The sequence below is a fragment of the Opisthorchis viverrini genome (genome assembly GCF_000715545.1).
Source record: "Opisthorchis viverrini unplaced genomic scaffold opera_v5_495, whole genome shotgun sequence".
NCBI classification, from domain to species: domain Eukaryota; kingdom Metazoa; phylum Platyhelminthes; class Trematoda; order Opisthorchiida; family Opisthorchiidae; genus Opisthorchis; species Opisthorchis viverrini.
The window spans coordinates 140,336-156,817 of record NW_008752150.1 but is presented as its reverse complement, the minus strand read 5'-3'; the positions used below and the strand labels follow the sequence as shown (position 1 = coordinate 156,817).

The 16,482-nt window shown below is 43.2% G+C and overlaps 1 protein-coding gene across 1 annotated transcript in view; it reads right to left on the bottom strand.

The window, feature by feature from the left end:
- The window catches only part of T265_11382 (hypothetical protein), a gene marked incomplete at both ends in the record, with an annotated part of 31,241 nt that extends 15,070 nt beyond the window's left edge, over positions 1-16,171 (bottom strand). The window contains 2 exons of the mRNA XM_009178021.1: positions 13,798-14,113; positions 14,387-16,171. Of these exons, the coding sequence (XP_009176285.1) occupies positions 13,798-13,990 (193 nt within the window). The remainder of the gene's footprint in view (positions 1-13,797; positions 14,114-14,386) is intronic.
- Between the last annotated feature and the right edge of the window lie 311 nt (positions 16,172-16,482).

Genomic DNA, 16,482 nt, shown 5'->3' with positions numbered 1-16,482 from the left:
ATGGATCTCCTGAAAGCCCAACAGGAAATCGTGCGAAGTGGGTAAATACACGATAACTAGTTGGAGAAATTTGTTCCAGGGCTGTTTTGAACAAACTTGAAAGATACTTGATCCTTGCTCGTGTGTTTTGAGAACGCAGCATATGTTTATATGACGTGAAAACTGCCTGAACGACAAACATGCGTTGGCAGACTTTCCACGGACCACAGTGAAGCTGCAGGATCCTTTAGTTGGTATCAAGTGAAATGGCGATCACTGGTTTGACAGTTGATAGACAGCTGATCCAGGGGTATCTGTTAGCGATCATAAAACAGTTACCAAGCGCTATTGATGAAGAATAAGTGGACCTTTCCGGATGTTGTATGTATTTACCTGTAAGTGAAATTGATGTCAACGAAACACTCGGGTCAAACTCACATGAATCTCTCCTTTGTGTTAACTTTCGTTTTAATATGCTGCACAAAGGCCGCACCACGTTTCATTTGGAAAGGTATTCAAGATATCAAAGTGCTTTCCAACACCACTTAAGCTCTGAAGAGACCGCTACCGGTTTCATTCTTGGTGCTTATGAGATCTTCATGGCTTCTGAATTTCTATTCGTCTTACACTCTACTTGAACACCAAATTGTGGATGCGTACATATTATACATATACATACATATGTAAATATTTATTTTCAAATCTGCTTAATTGAATTCATGAGTACTACCGAGGCAAACTCCCTTGAATATTGTTTCAACAAAAAAATAAAGGGACCTCTGTGCAGCCCCTTTGGCTAAAAATCATCATGAATGGCAGGTTCAGTTGGAAGTCCGATGAGTCTCTCATCAACACCTATGGATAACTTTTTGCAAATTCATGAGTACTACCGAGGCAAACTCCCTTGAATATTGTTTCAACAAAAAATAAAGGGAGGGACCTCTGTGCAGCCCCTTTGGCTAAAGAACATCATGAACGGTAGGTTCATTTGGAAGTCCGATGAGTCTCTCCTCAACACCTATGAATAACTTTTTGCCGCAACATACACACAAACTGAGTTTGAATTTGGAAATGAGGTGCAGAGAGATTCAGAAATTGGTTGTACCTGATTAGCCTCAAAATGAAGCGGATGGCCTCGAGTTTTCACAGACTGTACTAGTTTTGTTGAAACTTGAAAGTTCTTGAGTCAAACAAGAAGATGATTTGGAGAACCTCACATAAGTCTGACCCAAGGATAGCGAGGAATGTGAGGTTTTTCCAAAATTTTTATTTTGTGATCCCACTAATATCCTCTAACTTGACAGTTTCACTCCGATTAGAAAATACAGTAAGGGTTTTGGTGAAGTAGCGGTACTTTTATGCAGAACTGCGAATAGCAGCCAAGGCAATGTGCTACGTATACCGCATTAGTGTCTGCCGAGAACAGTGTTTATCATGCCTAATTCGGAAGGGCGGAAATCTAGAGGTTGATATAATTTGACATGGAAGAAAAGATTGAAGAGAATGATATGGAAAGTTTAGGTGTTGTGTGTCTCCCAAGCTGCGTTCAAATAGAGGTACTTAGCAATCTGGCGAGTAACTAACTTCAGTGACTTTCATGCCGCTAGTTTCTATCCACATTACCGAGTGCACCTGGGGTGGTTGGGGTGGGCTGAACCTAAGTCCACATCTCTTCCCGATTTCTTGTTGTATTTTTCATTATAATTCAATTGTAAAACTTTATTCAAATAAATCGGTAAAGATGTACGGTAGTGAAGCCCCAGCGTTCACTCCTGGTGTTGCTATCAATCATGATGACGATGATGATCGTGGTTACTTAATAAGCTCACTCTCACTCGCTCATCAAATACGTCAGTCGGCCCAAATCGGTTTGAGAATATTAGCTCGTGACGCAAATAAGATATCTAGCATCTCATTTAGGTTATCAAGTTTCACTAGAAAAAGAAATCAAAAGCCAAATCTATCGGTACTAATTTAGGAATGCGTCAATTTTACGATTACCTGGTCATCGGTCCAAAAGGTTCTTCACAAATGGATCGATGATTCACACTTAGTCCTTTAATCATGCTCGAAATTTGAGCCCCGGAACATGATTAATCAAACAACACCCGCTGGTGTGTATAGGTTCAGGAGATAAAATATGATTGCTATCGTTCCGTTTAACTGGGGTGACAAGCATTCATAAACGAATATCGACATTGCTGTCAAATTAGGACCAACGTATAAATTAGTGTGGCCTTGTGACAGGCACATGCGAAACTAAAAACCGTCACGACAGTCATGATCAAAAGTGGATACCCATAGATGTTAACACGGAACAATGGGACAAAAATCAGGGACAATAGTACGGTTTCTAAAAACCCTCTAAATGCATTCAGACCTTACAAATGACAGCGCTTCCGGAGTTGCAACGCGTCGCCCAACAGCTTCTGTCCGAAAAACACAACTAAGAGTTCATTTCGCCAGTAATCGTCTGCTCGATGCAAACTTAGAGGATAGACGGCCGTTGCACTATTTTTCACTTGTGGTCAATTATTTGATTAAGTGCTCCCCAAACAATGAGGTCTTGTTATTCAATGGCTAGTCCAGAGGACACCTGAACAAGCAACAAAATATGTGACCGGTTCATATGCAGCCCGCCTGATCAAATCACACCGACCCTGCTGAAGTGAGCAGAACATAAGGTTGACGGAAACTTGGGGACTTCGCCTACCTGATGAGCTCCAAGAATGACGAAACCGATCATGGGCTGTCGACGAATTTTCATCAGCAACCTTATGAGTGGTGAATTACAAATGTACATGTATCGCGATATCTCTAATATCGTAGCGACTGAAACATGAGGCAGCCTGGTGCAGTACATTCATTTGCCTGGAAACATCACAAACGATAGATTTAGCTGGGTTTCAGGTGAGTCTTTCGAATAAGCTATTCCACAATATGGTTACCCGGACTGTATAATGCGGATGCTGGTGTATGAGACAGAAAGCGAGTCACACATTTTCATAAAGATAACAGTGTTGAATAGAGAGCGGGGCAGAGGGCGGCCCTGCCAGACACCACTAGATGTGTTTCACTCAAGCGACAGGTTACCGCTGACCTTCATACGTCCATCGGAGCTGGAATGTGTCATTCTAAGCAGGGTCAGGAAAATGTGGGTGGTCATTCTCTCTAAAGACTGCTAGTGTGTTGAATAAGCAGCAGCCGAAGACACCTTTCACTTCAGTAAAGGTGGTTCAGCTGTAGCACTCTTTCGGTGCCCAACTGCCATGCCATATGAAGGAAGCACGACAGCTGGGATACTGCCCAACCCTAGACAGGTGAAGCCGAGAGGCAGAGGTCCGGTTCGAACCACGGACCTCCGGGTCAGTAAATTTGCGTTCTGACCTCTGAGCCATCTCGCACTATAGCATAATCAAAGAGGACCGTCGGTTTTGAGTTTCGTGTCTCCACTAGTGACTGATAGCCAGCCGATCCAGAGGGTTCACGGTTGATTCGCACTGAGTGGTGCAGGCGCTTGTGGTGAAAAGTCGTGGTGCTCGGAAACGTTCGACTTTCGACGCACGGCTGGAGATGTCATTCTAGGTTGTATGTGCAAAAGAGGGGAGTGGACTGCGGATCGACTGCCCATATGCGTTTCCGCAATCCTCTGTATCGCTCACAAAGAAGGCATCGTCGGTGCTCGTTGCTTGACGAATTATTTCGAGCAAATCCCAATGAGATTTGTACTTCTTACTGTCAGAAGATAGGATGTCATTGCGAACAGTCAACAATTTTCGATGAAACTGCTGGACAGAGGTAGTAGAACTGCGCCAACGACTGCTCACTGGAGTTCCATCAACCAGACTGCTTGGATCTTGGGCTAATTTCGACCCTCCCTCTCCCCGGGGGTCATACATTCCACAAGGTATCGCTCATGGATCACCGGATACCTTCAGAGTATAATGTGAAGAAACTAAGTTCGTCCGGGGAATCTCAAAATACACTACTAAGCTTGAGTCTCTTATAAGCGTTTCAGAGACAAAAAGGCTGTCATATTAAGGAGAGTAAAAGTTCTAGAAGAGCATTACCCCTTTTCCAATTTTTCGCACAGTACGGACGGTGAAGTCCCTGGTGCAGAAAAAACAGAGAGACTTCATTCAGGTGTTGATTTCGGTGATGTTAATAGGCCGTGGTTTCGACAGAATGCGCTGGTCAGACAGGTGACAGTGGAGCGATTCATTGACGTCTGCTTGCACAGTGGAAATGGGAAGGGAAGGCAAACAGTACTTCCTGGTTACTTCGGCTGAGAAGACGGGATACCCCTACATGAGCCTTTGGATGGGATATGTTATCCACAGGACTGTACAAGAAAGCTCGGATTTGTTTTTAGCATCTGACTCTATGGGGGCTGTTACTTCGGCTGAGAAGACGGGATACCCCAACCTGAGCCTTTGGATCAGATATGTTATCCACAGGACTGTGCAAAAAGGCTCGGTTTTGTTTTTAGCATCTGACTCGATGGGGGCCGGCCTAGTCTTCGAATGCAGGAAACAAAACGTAGACATCTCACTTCCGAAGCTACTGCGTGAATCGGATAGATTTATGGCCACATCGAGCTATGGGTGAGAGTTAATTGCATATCGACTCTATTGGATAAATCGCTGACTGTCTTGGTAAGTCATGAGCGTCTGGAGGATGTGGTTTATGGAGCCAACAGCCTCTGGCATGTCCGTCCTCCGGGAATGGCAGCGTAGCTGCTTCCGTAAGCATGGGAGTGCTGGTCATCTGCAGGTAATATGTTATTGACCTGTGGCCCAATTTAGTCGTAGTACAGGGTTCGCTTCTCCTGATCCGGTTGCTTTGCCTCAGCTGTTCGTGGCGTCCTGTGCAAGAAAGCTCCATCCAGTGTAGCCAATGGATTCATAGAGGCGCTCAAACTTGGCAGCATGTTGAACTTGGTGATTTTTTTGTTGGGCTACAAATAGCATTTTCGCATTCCCCATCTCCAGAATTATATTTTGTTGTTCACTGTGCTAAGTATTTGTGTGTGTGTGTGCATGAACGTTGGGTGTAGGTTCATTCAGCCACTTCGTCAAGACTGAATCCGACAATGTAAGAAATCAGTGTCTTACACAAACCGACCATTCAGACGAATGAAAATAAGACAGGACGTTTGCGAGCAGAAAATCTCATCCGATAGATACAGTCTCAAATAATTTACCTTTTAGGCTGATATCGACACCCCTAGTGTCACCTGTCATACTAATCGTGCACGCTGGTGGCATAGACGGGAGTGGTGACATTCTAGCATGTTCATCTGACTTTATAGGAGAAGCAAGCATATGTGCGGAAGTCACAATCACTGCGAGATTCTTATTAACACCATAATGACTGTTCTCGTGGTTCTTTTAGAAATCGGCCGGTGCGTCTCCTGCGACCGGTTTAGCGCTCCCATAATATCTGTCTGTCAACCACCATCACACCAGTGCGGCTGATGAAGTTTCATGTGACGTGAACGCGTGATATCTAACTGAACCCGATTCACTGTTGTTTTACGGTGCTGTAATAAATAGTTACGTCCGTTATAACTTAAGTTGTTTACACCTGTGGCTTTCTATTCACAGTGGAGCACATCTGCATCTAGATGGGCCAATCTGTCCCAAGCCAAGCTGTGTAAGATACATATAAATCTAACGACCATACGCGTAACAATTCAGTGTCACTCAGTGAATGAAGAAATTTGGTTTAGAAAGTTGTAAATGCTAACTCTTAGTGAGTAGGTTGTAGGGTTTCACTGTGATGGACAACCATGCGGAAAATAAGAGTATTCTCGTCAGTAGTACCCTGACCGTGGTAGTGTAAGACCCAACAGTCTCATAATGTACTGCATACATCACAACTTTCCTGCTCTCAAAATCGTAAGGAGGGTCAGACTGAAATTGTCTTTTGACAGCGTTCTAGATCAGAATTTATTTACGCACTTCTATTGTACTTACGTTTCTGATTAGTGTGACCCTTAGATTATTAAACCTGTTTATATTTCTAAACTCTAGAGATAACTGTTCGTGAATATGAATCCTAAGATGAGTGGAGTAGTTAGTTTTTTGAGTATAAGTAAGCGTGGTATTCGAGAAATACATTCATTTGCAAATCAATTTGGTTTTCACGATAGACTCAATTGAATCTCTCGTTTATGATACTGTACAACTGAATGTGCTGCACACAGGCCGCTTTATGATTCAGTTGGCACGATATTCGAGATGTCGCAGTATGTTTTCATAAAGGAAACTACTCACAAGGTTGCTGAAAACTCTTCGACATCCCACGGCCGGTTTCGACCTTCTTGAGGCCCATCAGGTAGGCGCAGTCCCCGAGGTTCCGTCAACCTTATGTTCTACTTGAACCCAGATTGGACTGTTTTCAAGAAATACATTCATCTGTACATCAATTTGGTCGTGGGATGTCGAAGAGTTTTCAGCAACCTTGTGAGTAGATTCCTACATGAAAATATACTGCGATATCTCGGATATCGTACCAAATGTATCATGAGGCAGCCTGTGTGCAGCACATTCAGTTGTGGAATGTCATAAACGAGAGATCCAGTTGAGGCTCTCCTGAAAACTAAATTGATTTGCAAATGAGGGTGTTTCTCGAAAACAGTTCAATTTAGGTTCAAGTAGACGGAAACTGGGGGACTGCGCCTACCTGATGAGCCCCAAGAAGGGCAAAACCGGTCATGTGATATCGAAGAGTTTTCAGCAACCTTGTGAGTAGTTCCCTTTATGAAAATAAGCGTGGTTTTGTTTAACTAAGCCATTTCTCGAAAGGTTCTGCTTGCGTTGTGCTTTCCCCTGTGGAAACCAATATGTCCAGAAGTGATGAGTAGACCACACAGAGCTCTCTGCAATATGCCGATCGTAATATGAATTTGCAGAAATATGCATGGTAGGCTGATGAGTTTGTCTGCTGATGTGGCCAGGGCGAGAAGCTTTGCTGTTGGTAGCGCTTGATGGCCAGTGTAGCATGACAGTGTTGTTCGTTTTAGCTATCATGGTTGTACGTGGGCTGCCAGGGTGCCCACGCCCCGAGAGAAGGACAATTATGACCTTCAGTCAAAGCTTTTGGCTCAAAAGCCTAACCGCAGGACAACGTTGGTTTGTGTAAGACTGTTGAAGCAGCCTACATTTTCAGGGAGCAATTCGGTTCCAATTTGAAGGACTAGGAGACTGTGTTAGTCAGATCTCTACCGCTTGGCTATGCGATAGCTCATTTTGCAAATTACATCTTGATTTATTGACACTACCGCACCCAGATGTTTACATTCAACGCCGGGTATGGTGCGAAGGGCGGAATTCGTATTTGGAAACATTGACAAACACCAATAAACTCGTTAGATCAGCACAATCAAACCGAATTTATTTCTTGTTTCTCGCAAAGCCGCTTACGCAGTCAAACATTGGCGCGGCAACATTTAGTGGAAGGCTCTTGAAAAAGGCATTTCTTCCTCTACGGGAACAACCGGAGTGATTCTTCACTTTGACGAAAGTTTTGTTGTCAAATATTCATGCGTCTAGAGTTTTGTGTTGTACAAAAATAACATAAAAACAACACATCATTTGGACAGTTTTACTTCGAATGGTTGTTTAGGTGGTCAGTACCCGAATAATTTTGGGGCGTATGATGCGGAAATCAAGACAATTTAGTATTCCAAAAACATAATACTTGATCAGATGCGGATTCGCAATGCCATTTACAACGTGACGAGCCAAAACCACACGGATGACAACAAGTCGGTTCGAGTTACTGCAGTGGTCAGCTACTCCAATTCCATGATCACACAAACGATGTGGTGATCACGGGAATCTAGAGATGTTTACAATCTCTAGCCGCCGAAATTCGGTCATGCTGATCTTGATAGAAACAGACTCTATGAACATACAACTCCGGCCGGAGCTCTGTCGATTATTTAACGCACGTGGATCAGATGCGATTGCCTTCAGTAAGTCGTTCAAATGAATGAGCCGAAAGCACGGATCATTATTGGTCTACGAGTTCCCCTCTTCCAGTGGCTTTCAAATGTTTTGGTTCATCGTCCACTCAACGCACCGTACATGTCGTCGTCCTTAGTTTATATCCATAACTTAAACAGTAAATTCAGAATTTAAAGCAGAACACAGTAACATAGCACATGACACGACAAATATCTCACAAACTTGAAAAGTTATATGCCGATTGCAATTGACAGCTATTTTGTACAGCAAGCAACGTGCCACTTCCTGTACGCCTAAGCGTGTGGTTCCTCCACAAATGGATTGATCATCATAATGGGAGGACTATCACAATCGCAATCACAGCTGATGCACTTTTCGCGTCTGGATAATGGACTTCAACTTACGGATATCACTGATGTAAAAAGTTGAACTCCTCAAGTCTGTGGCTGTGATCTCAGGAAAATTGGAGCGGTATCGAATATTTGGTATGCTTTAATTGCATTTCGATTCTGACGTCCAGTTCGCCTGCTATTACTGTCAACCATCGGACACTCGGCGTGTGTAGTTTTATAAGCCGACCTCTTCTAACCGTCGTTCCCACAAATATAGATAGGCTGAACATTACCTCACAGAGGATGGCTGGAATTTAGCCCCAGGCTACTTCGTAATATTCGTAGAGCAGGTTATGGCTGCTCTTAGTATAACCGCTGCGGTTTCGGTTTCCTAGCATGGTAGCACCTTGTGGAACGAAGTTTCAGTCAGTGCTGTCCACTATATCATTCACACATGGGGACAAACAAGTCAGGTTGACAGATTTCGATGCATGACTGGTAATCAATCCGCAGACTCAGTATTCCATCATGATAGGAAGTACTGTCGGCGCAAAGAGACATACAAATTGAAAAGTCCCTATCGAAAATTTTGTTTTAGCACCGGAATAATCCTCGAAGAGGTATCCACAAACACAGGAACTTCTTTCAGGGATCCAGCATTACTTTGACTTCAAAGGAGAGATATTTACAGTGCTTTTTACTTAGAGTTTGTATGCACCTGGGGATTGTTGTACCGAATTACTGTTGTCAGTTACGCCACTCGTGCAAATCTCACGACACTACTATTTTAGCTCAGTAATTTGACTTTATGCATGTGAACCATATTCAGTTTCAGAAAAACACCATAATTTCAATATGGGGTCAACCCGAATAAGCTGAAAATTAGGGCGGAATTGTGCATACAGGCGCTGTGTACTTCGAGGTTCTGATAATAAATTTTTGCTTCTGTCACCCGATGCTGTTAGGAATGCTCTGGGTGATTACTGAAAAGCGGAAACCATCATTTTACATCGGAAGGAAGTTAAGCAGTTAAGGGTAACGAGATATTGTTGAGACAATTACAAAAGTTTTTGTGGAGGGTTCCTGCTATTTGACTCCCTCGAGATGAAACATTCGCGTGGAGCAGAGTTTGGTAGAGTAACTTTATAGCCGAGGAGCTATTCCTCGGTTGATCTACCCACACCAAGGACATCATAAACAAGAGGTTAGGTTGGGTTCCAGCTGGGTCATGAGTGTATTTCCCTAAGATGTAAATTGTCCGAATAATTATTTCCTGATTGTTTAGTTTGGACGTGTTTAATACAAGTCAGTTTATCGTCAGAATAGTACCACGTGCCATCAGGCGACTTCCTATGAACCTCACCGTAAACCAAGTGAATGTAAACTCCAACACAATATGTAGTTTCTTCCGCCTACGACCAACCACCTGTTCAGTACAGCTGAACCTGCTTGTTTTTCTGACGTCATGACGAGAAGCGTTGTGTCGATTTGATAACACTGTTATTACGTATACAGGGATCCTTACCACCTGATCATGACATAAATCTTTACGGCGTCGCTCAAGTTAAAAAAAAATCACACAGATGAGATGAAAAATCAGAAAAAATACTCCCTGTATTTATGATGCCTTGACCCAGCTGGTTGGTTTTGAAGTTCAAACTGTGCTACAGCATGGGGGAGAAGTTCGAGATTTTCTAGTTCTTTGCCTCGGTGTATTTACAAACTAAATGCATGTATTTTGTACTGTGAAATGTTGGATAATCATGATGACCATTCACATATTCAGCACTGATATTTTAGGATTGAAACTTGGTTCCTCGGATAATGTGCTTGTGAGAAACCGCAGCAGTGTCAATGTACCTGCCACTCTTCACAACGGCGGTTAACGAGTACATTTGTTTGGTGGAGTCTACAGGTTTTTTGTCCGTGGAACACACCGGTTGCAAGGTTAACAGAATTTATGCCACTCAGTTTTCCACAATCAATTTTAATCCCCTCTAAGTACGGACTTCTACAAATACAGTGCTCATATGTTTAAGCTCCAGAGGTTGGGAACCTGCCAATAAGTGGATAATGCGAAGTTATATCCAGAGGGCAAACTTTTATCCGCAAACTTCCAAGGGACTTAGTCGGCGAGAACCAAAACGTCTGCACAAAATATCTGTATACCGCCATCCTTACTTTCTACTATCAAACAACAGAATACGACTCCGCCTTGTGGTACAGTGTCTATTCAGCCAGAACAGATTCAGAAACAAAGGAGGTTAAAATATCTCTGAAATGATGAATCTGTGGTTCTTTAGCTTACCTAAGTATGTTCTTAATGTATCCTGACACATTGGTGGTGGGTCGATTATTGTGTTCTCTACCATTTACTTGAGGGTTTGCGACAGTACAATCAGATTGCGGGTGGTAGTTTGAACACACCTGATGACGCGACGCCTAGGATATGATGAGCGGGTGCAAACGTACGTTTCAGTTTGGATCGGAGGAACCGTCAGCATAATTAGCGACATCAGGACCTCAGTGTTCAATACCAATGCTTCTCTGTCAAACGAACCGTTCTGCAAAGCACATCCATAGTAAGTACGCGGAACTGCACCGTGAAGCTACATAGCACTCGGTCCCTTTTGTTTTGTCTTAATAAAACATTTCACTGATATTTTTGTGTTCTAACATAAGAGTGACCCTGAAGATGTGACCTTGGCAACAATGAGCCAGACAGACACATGAACAACAAGAAATTCATTTAATGCGGCTCTGGGATCCAACCAACCGATATCTACGTCACAAAATGATGGCTGGACGAATGTGTGTAAGAGAAATCTGTTTCCTAGAAATTAAATTTTAGATTGAGGGGTATGATGTGGGATATAATGCCATGATATGATGAATACTGCACAGCGTAAAGCCACTCCAAACCCTTGGGGCCTTCGGCAGCACAAAAGGAACATTTGTTGTGTAATGATAAACACTACCATGTCCACTCTGTGAGCAAAACAACAAACTGTTCAGCTGGACTCACAAATGTGCATGGATCCCATTTTTTCACCAAGAACACACGTCCTTATAGGACTCTGAATTCCATAAATGTTTCTGAGCCGATGTTTCGCTCGTTTAATTTAACCGAAAGGAATCAGCTAACGTAGTCTGATAAGCTTCATCTACGTGTCAAACAGTTCAAATGTGGTTAAAGTTTGCCGGTTCTGCACTAAGCATTACAGCCCAAGTAAGCGCTTTCAGTTTACAAATCTCAGGAACAAAAACGCTACTCTGCCCGAGTTATCTAGTGTAAAAGTCCACACAGTTGTTTCGTTCCTGTTTCTCACCTGTTTTGTTATCGTGAATCTTACATAACATTTCAGGACTTTCAACATGATCAAACAATACAATCGGTTTTGGCGTTACACAACTGACAGGACAATGTACCACCTTTACATGCCAACGAAAAGCCTAACCTTAGGTAAAGTTTGAACATCGGCTACGTGAAACTTTCATTCTACTCACTATGGAATTTCTCGATTTTTGCTTAGTCAACCGATCGTCAAAAATTTTCAACACATAACATCATAGTACATCACCCCCGATTTTCTATATAACAGGTGGACGTGGTGCTCGTAGTGTCAAACATAACGACACGAACCACCTTGTCGCAATGGGGGGACGCCTTCGAAATGAGGTCACACACTTCTAGGATTTATAATATCACTTCCCGAGGGGCATCTTTGATTGGGCCATCCATCCGAAGAAAAGCCACTTTCTTGGGAATCCTATTAGTTCCTGAAAGGGTGTAAATTTACTCCTCGAATATGACGCACTGTTGACGACGTATTATTACTTTTATGAAGATGCTGGGATCCATTCAGTGATTCTGAAGTGAGGAATTGCAGACATTTTCAAATGCCAAGACACATATCAGCTCCTGAAGCTGGTCCACCTTATCACTACCTCAATGCTCTAGTTTTGAAAATGATACGTCCCGCCTCAGAGCAAAGTCCATCCTCAATCTCATAGCGGAAAAAGGCCTGGATGATATTCGTGTACTGTGACTTTACATGTTCGAATGTTCGAATGTCTGAACAACTGCCTGAAAAAGGGTCTCGTACCCTTACCTCTGTACTGACGGCTTTACATATGAGATTACATCTGAGGTCAACGGACGGGCAGTCTTCTTCAGGAAGAGACCAAGCACTGAACGAGTACGGTTATGATGAACATCTGGAGACGGTCTTCATTTAGTGGACAAATTTACTACAATTCCCCGCTGTGAGAAGGTCAGTTGAAAAGGTCAATCAACACAAATACACATAGTGCGGACGCAGTGACAAGAGACTTTGAACGGGGCTCAACCCCGTAGCTTCTCGCTACTCGGAGCAGTGACGAGTCAGTGCACAGAAACTTCGATATGATTGGACTGATCGCTCGAATAGTGACAAAGACTCGAATCACAAACGCTCCATTTTGCGCGTCTCTACGAAAACCGAGCAGCACACCCAGTTTCCGATCGTTCAACTAAGATGTTGAATTTACTCATGAATTTGCACGAGTACGCGCCCGCGTAAGGCGCACGCATCACTGCTCCTCCGTTCTCCGGCTCGTGAGTGTTACACACAAACACAAGCCAGGAAATTCCGTATGGTATCACTCAATTTGAACAATCCTAGTCCCACCTGGAACAATTACTCTGATAAATCCACACCAGGAAACAGTGTGCTGGAGTATTTTTTATCAGTAAATCTCATCAGCGGTACAGTTCTTGACCATATCGGGACTTGAACTCCGGCTATCTAACATGGGGGAGGATCATGACCAGTGCAGGCCGGAAACACTTGAATTATCACGTACGCTTGGGTAATGCGATTCGTTTATCTGACACCTCAAATGACGGTTCAGTGACTGCCCAGATTGTTTCCATCGATTGGCTCGCATGTTAGGATCTCCTAATCAGGCATGAATTTTAAAACATGCTGAACAATTTCTAATAAGATTTAAATGGTTGCGAGATTTCTATACTTCACATTCCTATCACTTTCCTTTGAAGTGAACCTGACATGTTGACTGGTTCCCAAAACATAGAAAGGAGCAATCGAACTGCAAAGATTGGACTCGAACCACGGACTTTCCAGTTAGTTAGTTCGCACCTTAGACTCGGCTATTCAGAGCTCTCACTCAGTAATCCTGTAGTGTGTGCGGACTAAGAATAATATATACTAGGTTCCTGCTATCCCTATTATCATATCAATCTCAATGAAACTTCGTAAACAAGGAGGCCAATTGCATATGCTGCATTACACTCCGTGTAATTTTCACCTAATGGACAATAGTTGTGGGTATCGTGTTGGTTCCTGTTTATTACGAACGCAGCGCCTTTTTACATCAACACTCGAACGATGTTTGCATCAAATGAAATTGGTTTTCGTTATTGTACGCACCATAAGACTGTAAAGATAAACAATGACGGACAAAGCTGTATCGCAACGCAACATCCAATGACGAGAACGATGTTAACTTACTCCATTGGAATTTTTCTTCGTGGATCAAGTTTGGAGGATAAGCAGACGTAAATGTGATGCGCGTACTTTCTTCTTTCACCTCGGTTTCAGCCAAAGTTGAAGAGTTTGTTTGGGAATGAGCACCAATCTGCTGGTTTTCTTCTGATTTCAAGACATCGCTTTCTTGCCCTCTCTCTTCGCTCTTTGGGTCCATTTGGAACGCCAGCTTTTTTCTGTTCACAGGCAGTGCGTAAGAGATGCGTAAGGTGGATCAAGAAATGGTGATGCTGATTTTGTCAGGTCAGTTTCGTTTGGTAACAGCCTGGAACGATGAAGTCTGTAACGGAAAAGTGCATGTGAACGGCACGCTGAAAAAACGGCACGGTGGATAATCGACTAGAGATACACCTGTCGAAGTTGTTCCTTCACGAATCGATCGATTAATCGGTCGATTGGAAGTATGAAGAAAATTCTGGTCGGGTGTATAGCCACATCAATATGTCATTATTGGCGAATGCACTTTTTTTCGTCTCCGTCAAACAGTCAGCTTAGAATACTAACCTACAAACCTATGCCTGCCAATATGATCGAGTCATGCAAACCAACATACCAGATCAAAAGGTCAGTTGTTGATCGAGTTGTTTTTTTCCTTGCATAATCAAAAACCTGACCAGTAAATAAAGGTGTGGCTGTATCCACTGGCTGCAACCACAACGTAGATGATGTGTACCTGGCGTGTGCGGTTCAAAATCCCCGTTAATAGTGCAAGCGTTTTCGTTACAGCAAAACTACCTTCAAACTAAAGTACATCCAACCACGTGACTGACTGCTTTTGGTAACTGTTATCCATAGCTTCAAAATAAGCCAGAGGTTCGGCTGGGTTCCAACTGAGTCTTCCGTCAAACCCGAATTGGTGTGCAAATGGGTGTGTGACTATTGTTCTGTTAGCTGAGCATTTGAATGTGATTGGTTCGGTCACCAATAAAGCTGACATCATCAGTACGCAGTGCGTTGCCGGTACGTCTACACACCGACCCGCCCGATCTTCTTTTTCCTACCGGTTTCGTAGTTGTCTGCTGACCGGAATTCGAATCCAGTCAAATGGAGATACTTTGTGTGTAGTGCTATGTGGATTTGTTCGGTTCCTACATAACGAATGACTGAGCTTGCAACGAAACATCTTACATCCGGGAGGACGCCCGTCAGTCTCGTAATTCAGCGCACCAAAGCCCTTAAGCTTTACGGAATAAATTCATTCCCGTCTTGATCATCCTGTACGGAGATCATGGACAGCGAAGAGGTCATGTGTAGTAGTTGCATATCCTCCCCATAGACGGTTTTCGACTAGTTCGTCCAGGACAGTATTTGGAACAGTTCACGCACTGCACCCTTTCTTGCGTTATCATCGGTATTCCTCCTCGGTCTTCTAACCTGCAACCTTGTTGTGAGTTCAGTTACTTTTCTGATGTAAGTTGGATGACACGTCTGCTGTTGTCAGTGTTGTTGAAGACTGTGCTGCGGTCGGATAGCTGTTGTCTCCGCCTTCTTGCTTGCATTTTCCTTGTGATTCTGGTAACTGTGCTTACATTCCGTGAATTTCCCTATGATAAACGAGTGTATGAAGAGTACTGTAATCCTACAGAAGATTACGTCAACGAGAAAAAGTTGGCTTTTCTCCTCAAGTTTTCTATGGTAAACTCGATGTTTTCAGTGTAATGAGCAAATGGTGTACACTCTACATTCTGCATGTTTCATAATAATCGAAGTATCATTCATACAGCGCATCCAGATTTCGAGATTGATTAGAGGTTTGTACGCTGTGTTCCAGTTTCTGTAATACTACTCCGGCAATCCCATTGGTGTTCCCCTCGTTGGGTGATACGCCTGCCATTTGAAGCCACACAGTCATCCAAGGATTTGCATGCTCTTTCGGGTTTCACATTCCCTGTTCACTAACTCCTTTGCGGTTTTTCTAGCAATGGGGCGGTTAATTGACATGGATAGAGTCGAAACGCCATACGAGGACGTGATTACCTCTTCCTCTATCCTGATATTATGTATGTCATTCGTGTTCTGATCCAGTGGTCAAGTGCATTAATCCCCTCCACTGTTTTTTACTAACTTGTGAGTTGAATTTTCTTGAAGTGAGACGACTAGTGGAAGTGGAGTTCTCGCGCTGTCTGTTTTCAACAATTAACAGAATTTTGCGATGTTGCTGTTCCCTTCTTTCGTTTTTCATCGTTTTCGGCCGGTCATCTAGTCTGTTGCTTCTAGTTCCCTGAATACTTTTTTTGGTTTGGCCTACCAGTTTTGAAATGGAGTCCTAATCGATTGATCGATAGATGCTTGCGTCAGTCAGCATCTACCTGACTTTCTCAGTATGGGCCGGTTCAACTGGTATCGTTGTGGTTTGTACTTTATCGACTAGCAATAAGATGGCTGGCCAGCCTTTACACACTCCGTTGTGCATTCTGTTCTTGTTTCAACCTTGTGTTTTCATTCCCATCAACTGACATCACCAGTACAGTGATCTGTTAAATCTATTGCTGAACTTAGTCAATATGCTCCAAACTGGCCAGGTAATCCTTAATCGATTCATCCCTTACGATGAAGTCGGTACTTCTGAGTAGAAGATTCTGCTCAAGTGCATAAAAAGCGCAGCTAGACACAACTGTCATTTTTGTGTGGACTCGTTCTTCCATTTTC